General features: G+C 54.6%; 1 protein-coding gene across 11 annotated transcripts in view; it reads right to left on the bottom strand.

Moving 5' to 3' along the window:
- PAX6 (paired box 6) overlaps positions 1 to 17,222 on the bottom strand; it is a 23,966-nt gene extending 6,744 nt beyond the window's left edge. For 2 of the 11 annotated variants that reach the window (XM_039725157.1, XM_039725156.1), the window contains exons 1-7: positions 11,304 to 11,493; positions 11,057 to 11,199; positions 7,569 to 7,645; positions 7,075 to 7,129; positions 4,415 to 4,545; positions 3,176 to 3,391; positions 2,445 to 2,610 (exon numbers count right to left, since the gene is read on the bottom strand). In XM_039725157.1, coding sequence (XP_039581091.1) covers positions 2,445 to 2,610; positions 3,176 to 3,391; positions 4,415 to 4,545; positions 7,075 to 7,084 — 523 coding nt within the window. In that variant the 5' untranslated portion in view covers positions 7,085 to 7,129; positions 7,569 to 7,645; positions 11,057 to 11,199; positions 11,304 to 11,493. Of the gene's footprint in view, positions 1 to 2,444; positions 2,611 to 3,175; positions 3,392 to 3,484; positions 3,527 to 4,414; positions 4,546 to 7,074; positions 7,130 to 7,568; positions 7,646 to 11,056; positions 11,200 to 11,303; positions 11,526 to 13,320; positions 13,420 to 17,109 lie in introns of those variants that run through there. The other 9 variants (XM_039725159.1, XM_039725158.1, XM_039725161.1 and 6 more) reach the window with 7 other exon arrangements.
- Positions 17,223 to 21,421: the final 4,199 nt, after the last annotated feature.

Below are 21,421 nucleotides of genomic sequence, written 5' to 3' on the forward strand. Positions count from 1 at the left end.
GGGGGGATGGCCGCGGCCCCCCGAGCCGGGAGGGCTCGGCACAGAGCCCCCGGGCCGCCGGGGAAGCGCGGGGAGCCCGCCCGGCCGCCCCCGAACCGCGCGCTTTTTTCTCGGTGCGCGCTCCCCGACTCCCCAAAATCTTTCAGCCAAGCTAAAGTTTCGCCTAAACTCGCTTATGGTCGCTGCCAACCCCGTCCCGGACAATTAAGATATCTTCTTTTTAGGCACACACCCCTTCTTTTCTTTTCTTTTTTTTTTTTTTTCTTTGAGTTTTGGTTGTTTGGTTTTTTTTAAAGCCCCTAAAAGAAGCTATCTCAATAGGGCTGTTCCACCTTCCAGACCTAATCCGTAAGAAAGCAAGTGAATGTCCGTCCCTATTATCCTATAGCCAGACCATCTGACGCTGGGTATAGGATTTGTTTCCTGGAAAAAAAAAAAAAAAAGAAAAAAAAAAACGCTGGGAAATAAAATCATTCCTTAGTTTCTTAGTGTCTTAATCAGTGAGGCGGAAAACAAGCAAAAAAAGATAGCAAACCAATTGCAGCACCTCTCAGCTATAGAGCCGGGATCAAAACATTGTAGCATCTGTTGAAAGAGAAAGTGTCTAAATCCTATAGAAGGCTTTAGTCTTATAAGAGAGGGAGGGGAGAAAAAAGATAAGAAACAGTGTCTCGGTGATCCCTAAAACCACTAAATCACTGGAGAATTTCTCCCGGATAGAGATGTCTCTTTTTGTTCTGTCAGCCCTCATGTATCCATTATTTTATTCACTGCTGCATGGCGTTTATCAGATTGAGACCATATTTGTACCCCTCTGAGACCTAACCTCGCCTTATGCTTTTTGAGTAATGGACTCTTAAAACCCAGTAACATACCCCTGCAAGGGAAAAAAACATTAGAGGGAGCATGAATATTCCAGAGGAAATCCATTTTATTAATTTTAATTTTGCCATGCGGATGTTTTAAGTGCCTGCCTGCCTCCCCCTCGCCTCTGCTGCCCACGCACGCCCGCGGCCCGAGCAGCGCTGCCCGCTCCGCACCGCATTTCAGACCGGGCTCCCGAGGTGCTCCGGCCGCGCACCCTCCGCCCGGCGCCCGCCTTGCCCTGCGGAAGCTGCGCCCGTCCCCACGCCGCGGGAAGGGGCCACCACCGGCCCCCAGAGAGCCCCCGGGCCCCCCGGCCCGGGCACAGGCGGCTCTGCCGCAGCGCGGGCGCGGCCAGGAGCCGCCGGGCCCAGGTGTGCCCGCACCGCACCCGCGCAAGCGCTGCGCCTCCCGGCACCGCTCTGCGGCGGGCAGCCCGAAATTCCTCCATTTAACGCCTTTCCTAAGAGGAAAAAAATAAATAACAACGCCGAAAGCGCTCCCCGGCTGGAGCGCACGGGCGGTGGGCGCGCTCCCCGCGCAGCGGCGCTCCGCGGGTGCGGACAGCGAGAGAAGGGGCCGGGCCCGCCCGGAGAGCCCGGGCAGGGCCGCGGAGCCGCAGGTGAGGGCGAGGCGAGGGCGGCCCCGGCCGCTGGCGTGGACATGGGGCAAAACAAAATGCCAAAAGACAACCCCGCAACCGAACAACAAAAAACCAGCAAAGTGGGGGTGGGGGGCAGCGAGGGCTCCGCTCTATCTTTCTAGTGTCCTTCATAGACTGTTTTCTTCTCTTAAAACTGACATGTCTAATTGGCAAGCGGTGCCATATCGTGTCCAGAGGTCTCCTGTGGAACATTTCTACAGCTGTCTCCTTCAACTAGACGCTTATTCATGTCGCCTTAATGAGAAACAAAACGATCTCTAATGAGCAATTACATAGCGACAGAATTGTTCCCATAACAAATTCTTGCGTGTGACAGAAACATCCTTTGTACCAGATATTCCGCACACTGTTACCGATTTTTTTTTCCTTGCGGGGTGAAAACAAAAAGCAGGTTGTTGTATATAGACACCTCTTCTAAAGGAATGACCAGAGCCGGGGAGAGCCGAGCCTCAACAGAGCCCGCATTCAAAAAGAAGCCATTAACCATCTTAAGTATGTAACGTAACATCCCATTATCCTTCATATTATCCCCTTGTCATTCCTACAACAAATACCTATTAATCTTCAGGATAAACAGTTTCCTATATTTACAAAGTTGTTTCGGGTCCATTGAGGAGGAATTACAATCAGCCCTACGGAGGATAGTCACCGGTGGCCCCGGCTTTGGGGACAGACCCCGGCGCGGGCAGGCAGCGGGAGCCCCAATCGCCGGGCGATGGGCGAGGTTAAGGCTCAGCCCCGGCTCCCGGCACCGCAGCTCGGCGGACGCGGCTTTGGCACCGGGGCTGGACGCCCCCCGTGCCGCCGGCCCCGCACCCCCCTGCCCGCGGAAGGACCCGCGTCGGGGCCACCTCGGCCGGACGAGGCCGAACGGAGCCGATCCGGGCCGGGGAGCGGCCGCCGCGTGGTCGCTTACCTTGTGCGGGCTGCCCGGGTACCGAGGTGCCGGGATACCAGCCGGGCCGGGTGCCCCAGGTCCCCGTCTGCCCGTTCAGCATCCTTAGCTTGTCGTACATCCCGTCGGCACCCATCTGTTGCTTTTCGCTAGCCAGGTTGCGTAGGACTCTGTTTATCGACGACACCTGGAAGGCAAAGGACAGGAAAGGCAATGGTAGTGCGGTAGCGCGCTCCCCGCCAGGCACCCGCGCAACCCCCGCGTCCCCCCGCGCAGCGGGCGGCTCGACCTGGGCGCAAGTCGAGGCTTCCCTGCGCGCTGCGGCCGCCCCGCACCGCCGAGTCCCTGCCGCCCCGACTGCTGCTGGTGGTGGTGGTGGTGCAAACAAACAAACAAACCACGGGGGAGGGGGGGAAGGAAGAAAAGAAAAAAAAAAAAAAAAAGCAAAGGGCAAAAAAAAAAAAAGCGCCCCAAACCCAACCCTGCAAAACCAGAGTGATGGCTCCGACTGATGCTTGCAGTCCTGAGGCGCCAGGCGCAGGGGTGACCCGCATATTGTTTTTTATTTTTTTTTTCCCCTCCTTAAAGGCATTTGTCAGATTCTGTATGAAAAAATGCGCCTGACCCTGCCACATGCAAATGATGTGAACCTGCTATCCTCTCTTCTGATACCAAAACAAAGGAAGCAGAGGCTCGCTACGGCTACCCAGCATTGTACACGGCACACGGGAAGGTTTTTTTCATGAACTTACACTGGGTATATTATCGTTGGTACAGACCCCCTCTGATAGTAATCTGTCTCGAATCTCCCACGCAAAGATGGAGGGGCACTCTCGTTTATACTGCGCTATTTTGCTTACAACTTCTGGAGTCGCTACTCTCGGTTTACTACCTCCGATTGCCCTGGGTCTGATGGAGCCAGTTTCGTAATACCTGCCCAAAATTTTACTCACACATCCATTCGACACCTGGATAGGGAAGCGGACAGAAAATCACATTATTAATAATTTCAAGACAAAAATAAAATTGTTTAAGTATGCATTAAACAATGACAAGCTTACGTTTTGATTGTCCAGCACTTGGACTTTTGCATCTGCATGGGTCTATAACACAAAAATATACCTTAAATGGTATGAGAACTTACTTAGAGAGTCTTTTTTTTTTTTTTTTTAAAAAAAAATTACATTCGTGGCCCTACCCTCTACAAAAGTGATACTTTAAAAACATTTGGAAGAGAAAAAAATCATCTGGTCAAAACGTAATTCTCTTAGTATCAAGGTTAAAATACGCCTTAAATGCGAACAATAGGTAAACCAGACTAGTCTCCATCCTTCTCACTGCTCTTAGCCAAAGGACTTGAGGGGGAAGGGGTGAGTGAAGGGTTTTCAAGACCTACATTTACAAAATACCCCTGAACTGTGCCAGATTGCGTGAATGTCCGTAAGGACAGATTCCAGGCTAAACAGCGTGGCTTTGAGGGGGGGGTCTTTTATCTCTCTCTCTCTCTTTTTTTTCTTTTTTTTTTTTAGGTATTGTTCCGCTTTTTGGAAGAAAAAAAAAAAAAGGTAAAAATTAAAAAAAATAAATAAACCAAACAGTAAGCCACGCCAAATGCATACAGATATCACAAAATCATAAGTAAATACGGGGGGTACGGAGGGAAGGAGAGGAAACTGAAATTATGCCAAGCCGTATAATTCAGTTTATTACAGCAAACTAACTGTAACGACAGTGCAGGTTATCACCGGGTGGAAATAGGGGGGGAACGAAAAGCAAAAAAATTTCCAATATTCGAAAAGGCATATATATCTAGATATACGCATCGAAAGGTCTATTCGCAGCAGCAACCGAGCAGACGGATCGTTTTATTAGGCTGGAAGGCGGGTGGTGGTGGTGGTGGGTGGGTGTGGGGGGTCGCATCAGCGCCCGGCGGTGACACAGCGGCGCTGGAGCGGAGCGCTGGGAGGACGGGGGAGCGCCGCCGCCTTCACCTGCAGGATCCGGGAGATGTCGCAGGGCCGGGCGCCGCTGTGAGCGAGTTCCACGATCTTCTGCCGCGTGGAGTCGGGCAGCGGCCTCCCGTTGACGAACACCCCGCCGAGCTGGTTCACGCCGCTGTGACCTGCGGGAAGCACAGCGCGCACCATAGCACCCTCCGCTCCCGCGGAGCCGCCGGGCGCCCCGCCGCCCTCCGCCCCGCCGGGGCCGGGCGCTCCCGAGCCGCGTCCGGCCCCGGCCCCGCCGCCAGCCTCGCCCTCTGCTCCCCCGGAGCCACCGCGGCTCCCGAAACGCGTCCGCGGCGCGCTGCCCCTCTGCGAAACCCGCGGTAGCCACGAACCCCGAAACCCAGCCCAAAAGCCCGGAATATTCCTAGCCGGATCGCCTTGGGTTGCTCTTTGCTTTGCCTTTTTTTTTCTTTTTTTTTCTTTTTTTCTTCCCTCCTCCCCACCGACAAAAAAAAAAAAAAAGCCCAAAGCCCAAGCCCAAGCGAGCCTGCCTGCATCCGCACAGCCGCAGCTCGCTTGGCCAAAAGCAAAGCGAGAGGCTGCCTCGCCAGTGCCCAACCTGAAGCTCCAGGCTCTGAGGGTCTCCCTGGAGAAGCTCTGCTCTACGCGCTCTCCGCTCTCCTCTCTTTGGAGCCTCCTGATAAATTGACTCCAAGAGCCCAGGCTTCTTAGCAATAAATAAGCTCCAAATATAGAAGAGGGGGAAAATATGATGAGCCTCTCTGACATTTGTCTTTAAAATAAAACTAGCTGCACGTCAAGTTTGAGCTTAATTTCTGGAAATAGGCGGAAGTCGCCCCGGATCATGCATGGAAGGCTAATTGAAAAGATCAGTTGGAGCACTTGTGGCAGGCGTGTCACTTTATGACAGTACTCTGCTTTTGAAAATTGCATCGTCACGACAAATAGTAGCATGATAAAACGACCCTTTCTGTCCGCATTTGGATATCACTCAGACTAGATTGAACTCTACTCGCTCTCCCTCCGAGGGAGGCTGCGGCTTGCGGTAGCCGGGGGCTCTGCGCGGACACACCGAGGGGGCGCGCTCCCCGCGCAATGGATTCGAAGTGACATCGGGGCTGGGGAATTTGCCGCCCCGGCCCAGCAGCGCGGCCGGAGCCGCGACCCGCGCTCCCCACCGCGGGGAGAGGAGCCCCGCGTCGCTCTCCGCCGGTGCCCGGGGGGCGGAGGGGCTGCGCGCCCGGGGGCGCAGCCCCGCGGCTGCTGCGCGTCCCCCCCCGCTCCTCATCCCCGCCAATGCGTGCGGGGGGACCCTCGCCGACATAAAAAATGGCAGCGGGGAAAGCAAAATCAAAGTTTCACTTAAAAGGTTAAGCCTTAATCATTATATAATTTCCCTGGAGAGCGGTGTAGATCTCGCCCAGTGGCAATGATTATGCGCCTTGTATTCTATTGCTAGTCATCTAATAGGAAAACATATGGTGTCAATTTGGATGCTCTGCACCATATACACCCAGGAGTTATTAACACAAAGCCTGAAGAGCCCGCCGCGACCTTTAAACAAAATAAAGGCTTCACCCGAATGATATCTTTTCTGCGTTTTGCAGTGGCGATCCCAAACGGCCGAGTGAAGGCATCCCCCATTACCATAAACCCTCGGCACGCCACGGCCAAGGGCAGCCGCCGCCGTCCCTGCGAGGCGCAGGTAAAACCCTCCCCGGGCTGCCGAGGCTCAGTTTTTGCCCCGGATAAATGAAAATACATCGCGCGCACAAGCACGCAGCGGCCCCGGAAGATAAAAGAAGGAGAAAACACCCACAAAGTAACATCAAAACAAACCAAATTTAAAAAAATAAAAATAAAAAAGAAAGAAAAAGGAAAAAAAGCGCTTCACGCAAGGGATATCTGAAAAATCCCTAAAACCTCTGCTTTTCCAGATGCTCCTCACACGGGGGGACAACTTATTAATGGGTTTCAGGGTGGGATGATAAAGGGGTCCCGGAGCCGAGCATCCCCGGTCGGGTTCCCTCTGGGGTGGGGGCCGCGCTCCGCGCAAGGGCCGCGCAACTCGACCTGCGCTCCTCGCCGCCGCTACGCGCGCAGAACGAGAGGGCCCGCGGGGTGCGGAGCCCACCCCACGGAAGATCCGAGTCCCGAGGAGATGAGGCCTACTCCGGAGCGGCCGGGACCTGCGAGCTCCGCGCAGCCCCTTTCTCCGGGGCGCAAACCGAGGCCGCCTCTCCCGGCCGCCACCCCCGGCTCGGTGCCAGCGCTGTCCCCTCTGAGAAGGGCACAGGCCCATCCACGAGGTCCTCAACAACAACAGCAACCCCAACAACAACAACACCACCACAAAAAGCCTCCCCCCAAAAATTAACGATCCGCGGAGACATCAGAATGGGGAAGCGAACAAGCCCCGAAGGCGGCGGGGAGCCGCGCCTGCCGCCGAGCGCCCTTTTGCTGCCCATCTCCCGCGGCACAGAGGGCAGGGGCGCCGCCGGCTCCCGGGCCATGCGGCGGGCCTGGCACGGCGTCCCGGGAGCCGTGACAGCGCTGCCGGGCCCGTCCCCGCCGCCCTCGGAGCGACGGGCGCCGCCGGGCCCCGCTCCCTGCCCGGCCCGTCTGAGCCCTCCGCCCCGCTCTGCTGAGCGCCCGCGGCCGCGGAGGGGCGCGGAGTCACTTACTGTTCTGCATGGTGGGCTGAGAGAGCGGTATCCCACGGGGGTCGCCTATAGCCGTCTATCAGTGACAAAATAGGCGTTAATCAGGGGAGGCAGTGCACGCGGTTAAGCTGCAGAGAGGCTAATATCTCACCGGCTAACTTTGTTATCCTTAAGCATCTTCCCCCCCCCCCCCCCCCCCCCCCCCTGTGAAGATCTTCAGGAGCTGGTAGTCAGAGGGTCTCAGCTCTGCCATTTTTAAACACTCCCCCCCCCCCCCCCCCCCCCGGTTCGTTTAAGGATTTGGGGGCTTTAATATCTCAAGGCAAAAAATGTTCATATGTATCCCTAACTCGCAGGGGGAAAAAATTAAGAAAAGCAGCCCGCCAAGTGGTTTCTCGTTTTAATTGCATGCAGGTGGCGTATTGCCTCGTCCTTAGTGCTCTTCGCTGAGGTGGTGTATTAAGTGGAGCGACAACAATCACAAAGAGAGTCCGAAGTCATGTTTTTAAACTTGCCTGAAAGCGGGGTGGACTGTCCTCTCATACAATTTAGGGACTCGCACATCTGCGTGTCACTAGTTAAAGTCTTCCCTCTAGGACAAAGCAGAAGAGGTACATTAAAAAGTGTGCACGGCGCCGGGAAGGTGTGCGGGGCGGCCCGGGGGGAGCGGAGCGGGGCGGGCACCGGCGGCGGGGGGAACCTTCCGCCCCCTGCCCTGTCTGCTGGGAGCGGGGCTCCATTTTTTACCTCCGGGTATTTCCCCGAGGTTTGGTTTTTTGGTTTTTTTTTTTGTGTGTGTTTTTTGTTTTTGTTTTGGTTTGGTTTTTTATCTCTCCCCCTTTCCGCGCGGCGCTAGCAACTTTTTCTCCCCCAAACTCCCCGTCTTGTGATTAACTTCTTTTTTGGTCTTTAGATCTTCCCCCTTTTCACTGTACTGTGACACACGCTGTCTACCTCGCCTCACTGCTTTAAAAAGTAAGAACAGGAGGGGGTGAGAACTGTTAAACAAAGCCTACAGAAAGCGAACAATGGCCTCCATTCTGCTCCTCTACCCAAACCCCGAGTGCAGAAACCCAGGCTCCTTAACCGGCCGCGCAGCTTCCCAACTCAACGGACCAACAACCCTCCAACTTACAAAGAGCAGAGAAACAAGCCCCTTCTCCCTTCATTAGTGCCTGCCTTGACCCAGCGCCTGGACAGTCCCCAGCGCCTTCCCCCCCACGCCCCCCGCTCGCTCCCTCCCTCCCTCCTTCCTTCCACTACTCCCTCTCTCCTCCTCTCGCCACCTTCCTTCCTTCCTTCCCTCCCTCCTTCCCTCTCCCACCCGCCCCCCGCCAACCCCCGGCCCACTTATTTATTTATTTATGCGTCCCCATGTATTTATTTGAAATCGTCGCGGGTGAAAATGGAAAAGTAATTTCTCGTTATAAATATCTGGCGGTAATTGTGTTACTGGTGCGAGTTGTTAGGGGTTGTAAAAAGATACAACAGCTCAGTGGGGTGCTCAATTGGGGAGGGACAATTACAATAAAGAGCCCATTCAAGGGGGTTGCTAAAAAAAAAGGAGGTAAAATAATGAAATAGTCGCAGCCTTCATTTTCTCTCCCTTTTTTTTCGCCTAAAAATACTCATTCGCTTTCTTTTGCGCCTATAATGAATATTAATTTTACTCTTCCTGCATATGATGGAGAAATCAAAGAGGCACGTTTCCCCATTCAGGACCAGCCACGGTATAATTTATTAAGTAGCTTTTAGTAATCTCAAATCCATAAAAATAAACATCAAACAAGTACTTTCTCGCAGCGTGAAGACTTCAGCTGGTAAATATTTACTGCTCTTTGGAGAGCTACCTGATTAGCAGCAGAGCAAGCTACACTGTACTTCAATGGGGACGCGGTGCTATCTCCTTCAGCTGAGCTGAACGTGGAGTCATCCCTTTAACACACCGAACACGTCTGCATGGGCACACACCGAACGGGGAGCCCACCGCTCCAGACACTATTTCCTCCCCTATTTCACGCACAAATCACAAACGCGCGGCCTACGGGGTGAGAGAAGCCACCCGAAAAGGCAGCAGCAAACTTCCAGCTCTCGGCTCTGCCCGCACGGACATACAAACGCTACTGAGTGGGCTTAAAAGAAAATAACGGGGGGGTGTGGAGGAGGTTGGGGGGAGAAAGAGGGGGGAAAAAATAAAAAGCCGCGAAACAAAACAAACCCAAACACAGCCGAAAGCGGTTTACAATAGAGGGTAACCGGGGTCTTCAGCAAGGTAAGAGGAGGCGCGGGCCGAGGAGCTGCGTGTCTGCTCAGCAGCTCGCCGCCGCCTCCGGGCAGCGGCCCGGCAGCCCCGGGCAGCCCCGGCACCCCGAGCGGGGATTCGCCTCCCCTGCCGTGCCCCGCGGCACCCCCGGAGCCCGGCCGGATCCCTCCGGGAGCTGGGATGCAATTTGCCGTGTCCTGCTAGGCCAGGCCTAATCCGCAGCTCGGGGTTTAATCTGGAAATCTTCGTATAATCTCATGGCAGAAAGCATTTTTCTCCCTCTCCCGGTGAAACCGGCGTTAAGGGCCAAGTTTCGTCTTCCCGGGGCAAACGCGAAAAAGATAAAAACCAATCGATTTGCGATGAGTTGCTGGTGAGGGTCAGCAGCTATAAACATTTATTGTCAAGGGCCACTTTTATTATTTTATGCCCCTAAAATGGGGAAGATGCACTCACTTTTCTTCTCTAGTACGTTGTTGTCATTTTCCAAAACAACCTCTGCCAGGTACATTGAATCATCCTTGAAAGTTTGTTTTTAAACTTTCCAGAAATTATTCCTGCTCTGCGTGCCCATGTAATCCCTCCGTGCAAAGCGTTACAAGGTTAAATTCAAACCCAGATTTTTCTAATTTTTTTTTATTATTATTATTTTTTTGCAATTGCACTTGTGAGGGAAAATGGAATCAAGTTTATTGTTGTGCTTCGCTGGAGCATTTTTTTTTTCATGCGTAGCGAAGAGTTTATAACTTCTTAAAAATAAATTTAAAAAATATATTTCAAAAAAAAAGCTTTGCTCTAGCCAGGGATTGAATCAAAGGGGGTCTTGTAGAAATAAGAGACGTTAAGGGGTTTTAAATAAAAAAAAAAAAATAAAATTACAGCATATAGATTTAAAAAGGAAGCAAAAAAAATTCCCCAAAGCGGGAGCAGGACGAGCCCCGGTGCCGAGCAGGGACGGGCGCCCGGCGGGGCCCGCCGTGCCCGGTGCGGGCTGCTCCGCGCCCCCGGCGCTGCTCCCGCGCCGGAGCTGGGAAAGTTGCCGGCACTAGGGACAAGTTGGGAAGATCCCCGGGTGGCTGATTAAAGCTGACAGCCCTTCAGCTCCGCTCAGCTCCCCGCCTGTACCGCGCCTGGGAGCTGACTTGGCCTAGGATATGGGTTCTTTTTTAAATTATTTTTTTTCCCCCTCCCCACGCAACTCTCCCGGCCGCTCTCCCTCTGTTTTCCTCTACCGTCAGGAGAGAGCCTTCCCTAACCCAGAGCGCAGAACACAAAGCACAAGTCGGGGACGGGGCCGCCCCGGGGGCAGCGAGGCGCCGCTTCCCTCCCTCCCTCTCGCTCCCTCCCTCTCTCCTTGCCTCCCACGCGGCGTGGCGTGGGGCCGGAGCCCAGCCCGGCTCCCGCCGCCCCTGCCAGCCGGCCACCGGCAGCACCGGCACGGCAGCACCGCCGCTGCGGTTTCCCCGAGCAGCAAACGCTGCCTGGGAATTGCTGCTGCTGCTGTTGGCATGGGTTCCCGAGTCAGATGCTTTAGCTTTTCCAGAGGACACGGGCTTATGTGAAAGGCAGAAAGTTTGTGAGCTCCTGGGCTGGAAAGTTCCCTGGGAAGCTCTCCGGAATGCAAATGGGAATATGAGAGAGAGAGAGAGAGAGGGAGAGAGGAGGGGTGAGAGAGAGAGCCCTGCCTAAATATTAAAATGCGAGGAGGGAGAAGTTGGGAGAATAAATGAACAGACTCACCTTTATGAGGCATCCTGTCTTGTTGTCAAAGCTCCTGTCAATAGTTTAAGAGCGCACTGATTTGAAATGATGGTGCTTTAAAAAGAGTTGCCAGCAAAATAGTTTTCCTCCACTGAAGCTGCTGGTTGTGTGATCTTGAATTCCTGGGAAGGAGACAGAGATTGACAATAAAATGGGCTGTCAGTGACTGGAGAGCGAGAGATAAAAGAGTGTGTGAGTGAAGTGGGGAGAGAGAGGCAGAGCACACCTATGCTGATTGGTGATGGTTCAAGTGTATTAATGTGTGTGTGCCTTGGTCTCTGCCTCGCCTCCACTGCTCTTCACTGGCCCATTAGTGAAGCCTGACCTCTGTCATCATCTTCCAGCAAAACACTTCCTCCCTGCGCCCGGACCCGAGCGGGAAATGCGGCGGAGCCGGGGCCGGCGGTTCAAACCCACTAATCACTCGGCACCGTGCAAACGCCGCCCGCTCCCACCCGAATATCGCCGTATGCAAAGCGCCGCCAGCGCCTCCCCGCCGCCCATTGGCCGCCGCCGCCCGCCCCGGCCCAATTGGCCCAGGCGTTTGAATATGAATGCGCAGGGCCCGCTCCGCCGGCCCCGCTCCGCTCCCAGCCGCGCGTCCTCAGGTCGGGCTGGGGGAGGGGGCCGCGGTGGTGATGGCGGGGGGAGACCAATTTGCATTTAAACAGTTCGCCCCGACAATGGGAGATAAGGGGGAAATAACACGCGAATGGTAAGGAGGTAAATATTTGGGAGACGGGCCCGCAGCTCTCCTTCCCCGCTGCCGGCGCGGGGAGAGGGAGGCTCTGCCCGGCCGGGAAAGAGCAGAGCAAATACACCATTTACTTTGTGTATTGAGGGCTCTTGTGAAAGGCCCTGAAGAGTCCTTTACCAAACACTCACCAACTTCTCCCACGTGCCATTTGTTGACTAAGGGCTGCCCGGGCTGATTTTTTTTTTTTTTTTTTAAAGATCCCACGGAGGATTTGGAGAAAGGGAGAGCCAGGCGCTGGGCAGTGCTGCCGCTTTGTGCCCGCCCGAAGAGGCTCCCCCCTCCTTCCCTCTCCTTTTGCAAGGGACCCCCTTCACTGGCTGCCAGAAACTCAAGGGGGAAAGTAAGTAAATGACTTTGCTGCTCTGACCACACACCACAAGTACATTTGTTGAATGCCGGACTATTAAGACACACCTCAGTAAACTCTAAAGCAACCCCTCAGCGCATGCATTTAAGGTTACACTGGGAGCACCAGTCCGAGCTCAGGGTGTCCCAATCGGTTATGGCGAGTGCTCCGGGGGAGGGGGAAGGGGGGTCTGCATCGGGAAAAACAATAAAAAGAAGAAGAAGGAAAAAAAAAAGGCTTGGGAAAAGAAAGGGAAGAAGGAGAAGAGACAGGAAAAAGAAATTCCAAGAGCCACCGCGGAAAGTGGAGAGTATGAACGCGCAAAGCATAAAATGAAGTCGTAGCCGCATACACTTGACTTCTCTTGACATGTGAAAAGTGCTAAAAGTCAAAGCTCATCAATAAAGTATCTTGAAATTGAATAAGAGCCCTGACAACCATTGCATTCTTAAATAAAGTACAATGAGGAGACAAACGACTCTGCCAAGGAGTTTGCATGTGAGTGAAAGGGCGCCTCAATGGGAGCGGGATAATGGGCTGCTCGGCCGTCATGCACTGTCATCCCCTGTCCCGCCGAGAAGCTGCCACCGCTCCCTAATAGCACAAAATGGGCTCTTAAGAGACTGCTGCCGGTGCCTCCGCCGCTCCCTACCCTTCCCTTCCCTTCCCCCGAGGCCGGGGTGCCGCGGGGAGCGCCCCGCTCCGCTGCCGAGGCACCGTGCCCGGCCCCACCTGCAGCGGCCAGGGGCTCTGCCGCCCTGCCCGGGCCCAGGGCAGCCTGCGGGCTCCTCTCCTTGGGAGCTCTGCCCCGAGCCGCGCGCTTTTATAGAAATGGAGCCGGATATCGCCACGGACGCACTGGAGCGTTTGGGTGTGATGGGATCCCCCCCTGAAGGTAAGAGCAGCCCGGCCGTGGGGCTCGAGGCACCCCCAGGGGGGCTCTGCCAACACCAGGGGCTCGGGCAAGCACCTCCCTCACCGGGCAGCCCCCAGCTCCTCTTGCCCTCCCCAAAACTTTCCGAAGTACCGTCCGCCACCAAGTTAACCTGCCCGCGGCCAGACATCCTTTCCAGGGGCGCCGAGGAAAAAATTCAGAGCGGCAAAAGAGAAGAGCAGCGAAGTCCAAAACGAAGTACGAACCTGTGTGCCTGCCCCGGCCCTGTGTGCCAGCCGTCCCTCGGAGCAGCCGGTCCCTCCTAGTTGCCGCTGGCCGAGGCCGGGCGTCCCGCCGCACGCATCCTGCGGGCGAGAGAAAGAGGCTGCGGTTTGTGTGCTCGCACCGCTCTCGGAGGATCCAAAGGGACCTTAAAAGCTGGGATCTAGTCCTTTTTCTGGAGTGAAGTCAGTCGTGTCCGTGGCTTTCGATTTTTTTTTTTTTATCCTCCTCTTTCTGGTGTTGTTGTACGGTTTTCCCCCCCTGTTGCACTCCCTCTCTAGCAAATAAGAGTTTTTTGGTTTTTTTTTTTTTTTTTTTTTTTTACTCTTGTCCACAGGGCGTTAAAGGGGGAAAAGAGAAAAACCACTTTGTCCGAAATTGCAGGCAAATATCATTTTTACAAGCTCTCAATTAGCCATCCCTTGGATTAGCACCTTCTTACGCCTCCTCGCCAGAATAAAGCAGCCGTAATCTTGTTGCTATTTCCCCCTCGGGCGCCGCGGGCTTTGTGTTCCCTCCCCCCAAAAAAACTTTTAACGCCCCCACCCATCCGAAAAAAAAAAAAAAAAGGGAGGGGAGGGCAGGGGTGAGGCGGTGACGTCACGGCGGGGTGCGGGGGGGCGCGGGGAGCCCCGAGCCAAAGTTGGGAGGAAGAAAGAGCAGCGGCCTCCGCCCGCCGTGAGGGGCCGGGGCCGGGGCCGTGAGGGGCCGTGAGGGAGCGGGGCCGCTCCCGCTCCGGGCCCGCTCCCCTCGGGCCCGGCGGGGGCAGAGGGACCTGCCGGGACTGCCGTGCCTGGATACCTCCCAAGGAAACGCTGTGCTTTTTTCTTTTTCCTTTTTTCCACCTAGCAGGTTGCCACTCGCCGCTCTCCCTCCCTGCCCGGCCGGCATGGTTTTCCTTTTCCTTATTTTTTTTCTTTTCTTCCTTTTCCTTCTTTTTTTTTCCTTTTTTTTTTTTTTTTTTTTTTTTTTTTTAGTGAATTTTCCGCTTCTAAAACGACCCCGCTCGCCTTTGTAGCTGGGGGAGAGGAGCAGCAGGGCTGTGGGGCGCTCGGCGTTCCCCTCGCCCCAAAGCCCTGCCCTCCTGCAGGCTCAGGCCGCCCCCCTTTCCCCCTTTCCCCTTCTCCCCTTTTCCCCTTCCCGGGGCGAGGGCTGCGCCGTGGGACCCCTCGGCCGTGGGACCCCGCGGCCCCGGCTCTCGGCATCGACTTAGGCACTCTTTGAAGATTTCTACTTTAAAATCCGCACGGGATTAATGTAACTAGCATTTTTCCTGCATCTGATTTGGGTTTGGTTTTTTGTTGGGTTTTTTTTTTTTTTTCTCCTCCCTCCACTTTTTTTTTCGCCCTTAACTATTCCAAACAAAAAGAAAAAAAAATGGGCGTAATATAAAAATGGTATAAAAACCAAAGGTAAGTAATTATTATACGTGGCAAGACGCGCCTTTTTGTTTGTTTTTCCTAATTAAAATAATTTTTACTTTTTAAATATGATCTCATGCCTGGGTATTGATTTGTGTCAAACAGCAGTGTTCGCTTCCCTTTCGGATTTTGTTAGGTGTCGAAAGCAGAAAGTGCTGAGTTAGAAACTCCACTATCGTCTCGTTGTATTAATATCTGGACTGCAAACTACCTTTTTTAATACCCAGAAAAATGCTTAAAGTCCTCTTGTCCAGTTCGGTCTAAAACTGAAGAGATACACAAATCCTGACGTCTTAGACTACAATGCTTTTGCCTCCAGGACACTTAATGCCTATTTGTATATGTAGAGACAGTGTTTGAAACCTATAATGCGCAGGACACTGAGTTAAGTGGAGCTTTTCTAGTTTATAAACAATCCGCAAAAAGTTTGGAATCGATTTAACCTCTTTTATGTTGGCCTTTTGCACGAGGCACAGCTCCGCATGGCAGGATTAAAAAAAAAAAGGCTTTCTGGACCTCGCCGAAGTCGCTCTGAGACTGGAAGACGGACACACATCCCTCCGTACGAGAAAGCCTTTGATTATAAATATGGGAAAAGTGTCATGCAAGCAGACCCGCTCGAAAAGCCTTCAGAAAAGGACGGGGGGGTGAAAGCTTAGCGCATCCTGACGGGCTTTTTAAATGCTATTGATTGGGACAAGCTGTTCAAAACCCCAGTAACAGTTAATCTGCCTGTTAATCAAGCCACTAAGGAGCTCAATGCGAGTTTTATTAGCAACTGGAGAGCACAGGCAGCAGAAAGGATCAAAAGCCTTACACCCTTGATATTTGTAAAACCGGTCTTTCCCAAAAATATATTTTCAATTACACAGTAATTCGGAGCTTATCGGGGCTCGCTCGCAGCCCCGCGCAGATGGCTCCGCGGGCGCTGCCAAAGCCAGGAAAGCCAAGGAAGCGGCATGGCCGGCCCGGCCGAGGTGCGGGGCTCAAAAAGAACGCGTAAGGAGGTGTCCCTCTCCCGTCCCGGACCCTGCTGGCCTCCCGAAACAGCAGCAAAACCTCCACTCGGCAAACCACGAGCAACCGAGAGAAAAACTCCTCGTATTCACCTCAATTGTGTTATTAGGCTGAGGGGTCTAGGGCTCGTTTTCTTTTAGCTGGCGTATTTGATTTATTGCGGCAAGTTTGCAGGGCATATTTCCCTCTGCCCATCCTTTTGGTAGAACCTCTCGTTTAATTGTTAAAAAAAAATAAAGTTTAAATAGCGAGATTTGTAATTTGGAGAGCTTGAAAGTTGGATTTCAATTAATTTAATGACCAGAAATATTATTAAATCGGCTAAAATCAACATTTGATCTTGTCATTTTTTAAATGCAATCCGATTCCTTTATATGTCAGCGAGATATGCATATAAAAGACTATCTGGTCAGAGGTAATTATGTCACAGCTTTTTCTCGGCATGACAGCTGGATAAACACCATCTCCAATAAACATCTCTAATTAGGGAGGAGGATCTGAGATAGATGGTGTTTGATTTATTACTGAAGGAGAATGTCCATTTACCGGTATATTACAGTGAAGCATCACAGGGAGCGTTCCCGCTAACGCGCCATAAGGAGTGTTTGGAGATGCTCGAAGACAGGTAAGCGGTGTTTTAGGTTTTGCGCTGTTATTTTGTTTAGCGTTATTTCCGAGGAAGAGCGGCCTTTCTAGGGTACCTCTCTTTCCCACCGACGCCCCGATTTAGCAGAGGCACCCAGGGCTGGGAAGGCGAGCCTGAGTTTGGGCGCCGAGCATTGGTAGCCTCTGGGCGAACGGACCCTTCCAACCCGAGCGGGGCGACCGGCGTTCGGCGGCCAAGAGCGGCGGGGACGCGGCCCCCGACGGCAGCTCGGAGGGCCAGGGACCCTCCCGGGGCTCCCTCCCGCAGCCCCGCCGCCGGCCCTGCTCTGCTCGGGTTAGGGCCGGGCCCGCCGCGCCCCGCTCCCGTCCCGTCCAGCCGGCCCCGGGGCCGAGCGGGGTCCTCGGAGGGGCGCGGTAACCCGCGGCTGCCCCCGCCACCCGAGACGGGTCACGGCGAGGGAGCGGGGCCCGGGTCACGGGGCGGGGGGAAGGGGAGGGGGAACTTTGGGAAGCGGCTCCAGCGCCGGCCGCCCCCTCCGCCCCGCGGCGCCCCCTCCGACGGGCGGGCAGCGGCCGGAGCCGCTCCCTCCCACCCCCACCTGTTGTGCGGGGCTCCGGCCCGCTCCCCTCGCCTAATCCCGCGGGGTGGGGGTGCCGGGCGCCCCGACCCCTCCCGTCGGGAGCGGCCCGGGGCCGGGGCGAGCGGCCGGGGGCGTGCGGACTCGTTACCTGTCAGCGGGAGCGGAGGCTCCGGGCGCGGCGGTCCCGCGGCCGGGAGGAGGTACCTGGCGGCTCCGGTGGCCAATTTCCACGCGAGAACCTGCCACACAGTTTAAATGTCAATGACAGCAAAAGAGGGGTGCTGCCTTTGCACTAACTTTCCCTTAATATCCACGCCAGCGCCTCCCCCATTGGCTGGGCCGCCCCGGTGACGTCACGGCGGACAGTAGTTAGCTAATGAGACATTTTAGGCGACACGAGCCCGGACACCGCCCGCCCCGTCGGCGGGCACGGCCCGGCACGGCCCGGCCCGGCCCCGCCCCGCCCGGGGCTCGGCCGCGGGACGGGACTCCCTTGGACCGGGGCGCCCTCGGGCAGCGGAGGGGTCGCTGCACCTTCCCACCGCCTCCCGGCAAACGGGGGCTGCGGCCCGACGGCTCGCCCCAGCCCAGCCCCGCCGGCAGCCGGGTCTATCCCCGGCCTCCCAGGCCGAGGTTTAGGCTGAGGTTTGGCTTCTTCCCCTCCGAAATGAAGGACGCTCTTGCACGGGGAAAAGGAGGCCCCCAAAACCTGCCGCAGCCCCGTGGCTCCTCGGGGATGCCGGGCCCCCAAGCGCTCGGCTCTGCTGCGGGAGTGGGCTGGGCCCCGGCCCCTCGGCGGGCGCTGCCCGGCTCCCCGTTAGAGCGGGGGGGAGAGGCCGCTATTTGCACACACTTGTCAGGGTAAATAATTCATCGGCAAAGAGGCCCCCCCACCCCCGCCGCCGATAGTTTTATTGAACTGCACTTAAATGTTTGATGAACCTGCCGCCCGAACCGGGCTCCATTAGCAGGAGGCTGCGCCGGGGGCGCGGGCAGAGCGCTCCGCGGGGTGCTGAGGGATCCGGGGCAGGGGTCCGGCTGGGATGAGGGGTGACCCTGTCCCTTAGGCGCAAGTCCCGCGCCTTGGCAGGTAGCGACGGCCCCGGGGGCGCTGCCAGGAAGGGGTTTCGCGGCGCGCTTGGAGCCGCTGCCATTAAGGGGCTTGCGGCTCCCTGCAACCCGGCAGGGTCCTCCAGGGAAGCGTTGGAAACACCACGGCTCCCGCCTGCTTATCTGGCTGTCAATAAAAGGAGATGGCTCCTAAAGCAGGGCCAGGTGCTGCCTCCCCTGCTCTCCAGCGCGCCGCTCTCCAGAAACTGCTCAGGCGTGAAGCCAAGTCTGCTTGGCCAGGCCTCGGCGGAGGCAGGCAAACAGCCCCTCGCCAGCGCCAGAGCGCTCTGTTTGCCTTTTCATCTCCTAAAAAAAAAAAAAAAATAGACACAGAAAGAGGGAAGCGAGGCAGGAAGGTGGGGGAGCGTTGGGAGCAGAGTCCGTATTCGGCCGAGAGGTCGCCTGAAAAGAAAAAAAAAAAAAAAATTAAAAAAAAATAATAAAGGATGGGGGGGAGAAAAGCCGGGGGAACGGGGCCACAGAGTGTCTGTCCCCCACGCCCGTGCGCTGTGTCTGTCCCCCCGCTGATTTTTGCTCCTGTCGCGGTCGGCGGCCTTTGCAGAGCCGCGGAGGAGGGACGCGGCTCCGCGGGGCAGCGCGGAGGGAAGCGGGGTCGGTGCGGGCGTCGCCGGGCAGGGGATAGGAGCAGGGGCACGGCAACGTGTTACAAATTTATAAGCGTTATACATATTTGATTTACACTGTGTTCCGAAGTTGTGGGCTTTTTCTTTTTTTCTTTTCTTCTTCCTTTTTTTTTTCTTTCCTTCTTTATTTTTTTTTTCCCGAGGATGCCCCAAACCCCCGTGTTCACATAGATTGAGCAATTCTCAACACACACTGTAATAATGAGCTTTAATTCTCTATCCAAGCAGAACTTGAGCAATAATAATAAGCACATCAGAACAATTTGTTTACTGTGGCATTGCACAGGCTGCAGGGTCCAAGACTAGCTACAATAAACGGTAAAAACCAAAGGAAAAGCACTAGAACAGGAAAAATATTACGATAGAAACGTGATTTTGGCTTTCAAGGAAAGAGGTACTTGACTAGCATTGTAGCTGGGATATTTTGCCCTTGTCCAAGGTATGTGTTTTTAAATACTTTCTTTTTATTTTCCCCACACGTTTCTTTGCTTGTCTGACATTTCTCTTTTTGCCCCCAGGATTGCGTTTAAACCTTGGTGCAAAAATGTAATTTTGCTCTTGTTTTGTATTGTTGGTTGGTTTTGGTGTTTGTGGTTTTTTTGTGTTGTTTTTTTTTTTTTTTTTAATTCTCTCGTCCTGTCGGCTCAGCCCTCTCGCAGTTTGATAGAATCTGAATAGCTCCATCTCTTCGAATAAAAATTCCCTGAATTATTATTGAAATGGCTTTTTGTGCGCTGCCACGTAAAGTTGGGAGAGCTTTCGGGCTGTTGTGCGGCTGGCAGCCTGCGAGGCTCTGCTGCGACCTGGTAAGCGATTGCGCCCACCCTTCCTGGGAGCGCTCGCCCAGAGCGGGCTGAGCCGGCTGGCACGGGCACCCCGCTCTGCCAGCCCCGGCGAGCTGGAAACTCGCCCTAACGAGCGGGATTAGTGCGTGTTTGGGGGCTCTCGTGTAAGATGCTGCAAGAAACTTCTGTGAACTGAAGCGTCCTAAAGACAGAAATTTAGCAGAAAGACAGCATTTCCTCTCGCGAAGGATCCCGCCGTAGCCGACTGTGTAATAAGACTGTTATTTTCAATGCCGTAACCTTGTTTCTCATCCGAAAAACAACCCCAAAAAATCGAGGTTAAAAAAATTGCTTCTTGCTTTAAAAAGGAAAAACGTATAGCTAGAAATAATTTCTTTATACCTTAACTTTCTAGCTGGGTTTTCTCCCCTCTCCCTCTCTCTCCTTCTTATTTTTTTTTTTTTTTCCCGAAGACTCCTAATGCTATTAATTTGTCGAAAACTGTATTCTGGACTGTCTCGAATTATTCCCCTTCTCTATCCTTTAAAACATTTTCATAATAAGCGTGACTCCGGACAATGTTTGATTTGTTTTTCTCCCCTCATCCCGGTTTAGACTGAGACATTAGCTGAATTCCCTGGGGGTGATTGGATGCAATTCGCTGAAAGTCGACAGGCACGTCCTGGATGTTAGAAATTCACTTTTCCTCAACGTGACAAGGCTGAGTTCGATCTACAATTGTATTTGAAAGGGCAATGAGCGGAAAGATCTCCCATCATTAAAACCTCCCTCTTCTTTAGCAAAATAACAAGATACTTCATTTGCACACAAACACTCAGGGAAAAAAAAAGAATCCCCAAACCCCAACCGACCCGCGATAACTCTTTGATAAAACGCTATCTCTGCATAATTTGGGAGGGGGGGGACACCACATATCAAAAGGTATCGGAGGACCCCCAAAGCGCCCATGTGATCAAGTTGACTTTTTACTTTAAATCTTGAATAAGATGTGAGTTGCAACAAGGGGATTTGCACTTACTCCATGACCCTTGTAATTGGATTAAATATGGACTGAGACGTACAAAAACATACCAAGATTGACACCTGCCAACTGGACTTCCTTATGATTGATTGTGATGCTTCGTGCTGGCAACAATAATGAAATAAATTGTATGGATAAAACAGCACATTTGTCATTTCCGTGCCATAAGAGAGGAAGGCAGCGTGTTAGGCAAGCTGTTATCTGACAGGCACGAGCAGCAGACACAACTAAAGAGCTAAACAAGGATTCCAGACATTGACAAGACAAATTATAACTTGTCACAACCTTTTTAAATTCAGAAGTTTTCAATTAACATATATATTGCTGTTACATATAAGATCGGGTGGCCTTAAAACACAAACAGGCAGGGACGGAGGGCGGCGGAGGCTGCGGAGCCGCCGCTGCCCCGGCTGCCGGCGCTGCGCGGAGCCCCGGGAGCCGCCCCTGCCCGCGGGCACGGCTCCGGGGGGCAGCGGGGCTGCCCGGGCGGACCGGGGCTGCGCGGGGTGCCAGCGCAGGCAGCGCATCCCGCGGAGGCGCTGCGGGCGCGCCAGGGACGCAGCGCCGTCCATCGGGCCGGGATGCAGCGGCGGCGTGTCCTCCGGGGAAGCGCGGGGCATTCGCGGCTCCCGGCGGCGATCCGCGGGATGGATGCGGAGCAGGCGGCCCCTCCGCGCCCGCGCAGCCCGGGCAGGGCAGCGCTCCCGCCTCCGCCGGCCGTCGGGTCTGCAGGGATCCCCGCCAGCGGGGAGGGGGCGGCCCCGCGGGACCCCCGGGGACACGGGCAGCGACGCACAGACCCACGGGCGGCAGCAGCCCCGCTGCCCCGAGCGCCGCTCCGCTCCCCGCGAGGTCCCGCCGAGGCAGGGAGCGTCCCCT

Source organism: Passer montanus, unplaced genomic scaffold (assembly GCF_014805655.1).
Source record: "Passer montanus isolate IOZ18808 unplaced genomic scaffold, ASM1480565v1 scaffold54, whole genome shotgun sequence".
Classification (NCBI taxonomy): domain Eukaryota; kingdom Metazoa; phylum Chordata; class Aves; order Passeriformes; family Passeridae; genus Passer; species Passer montanus.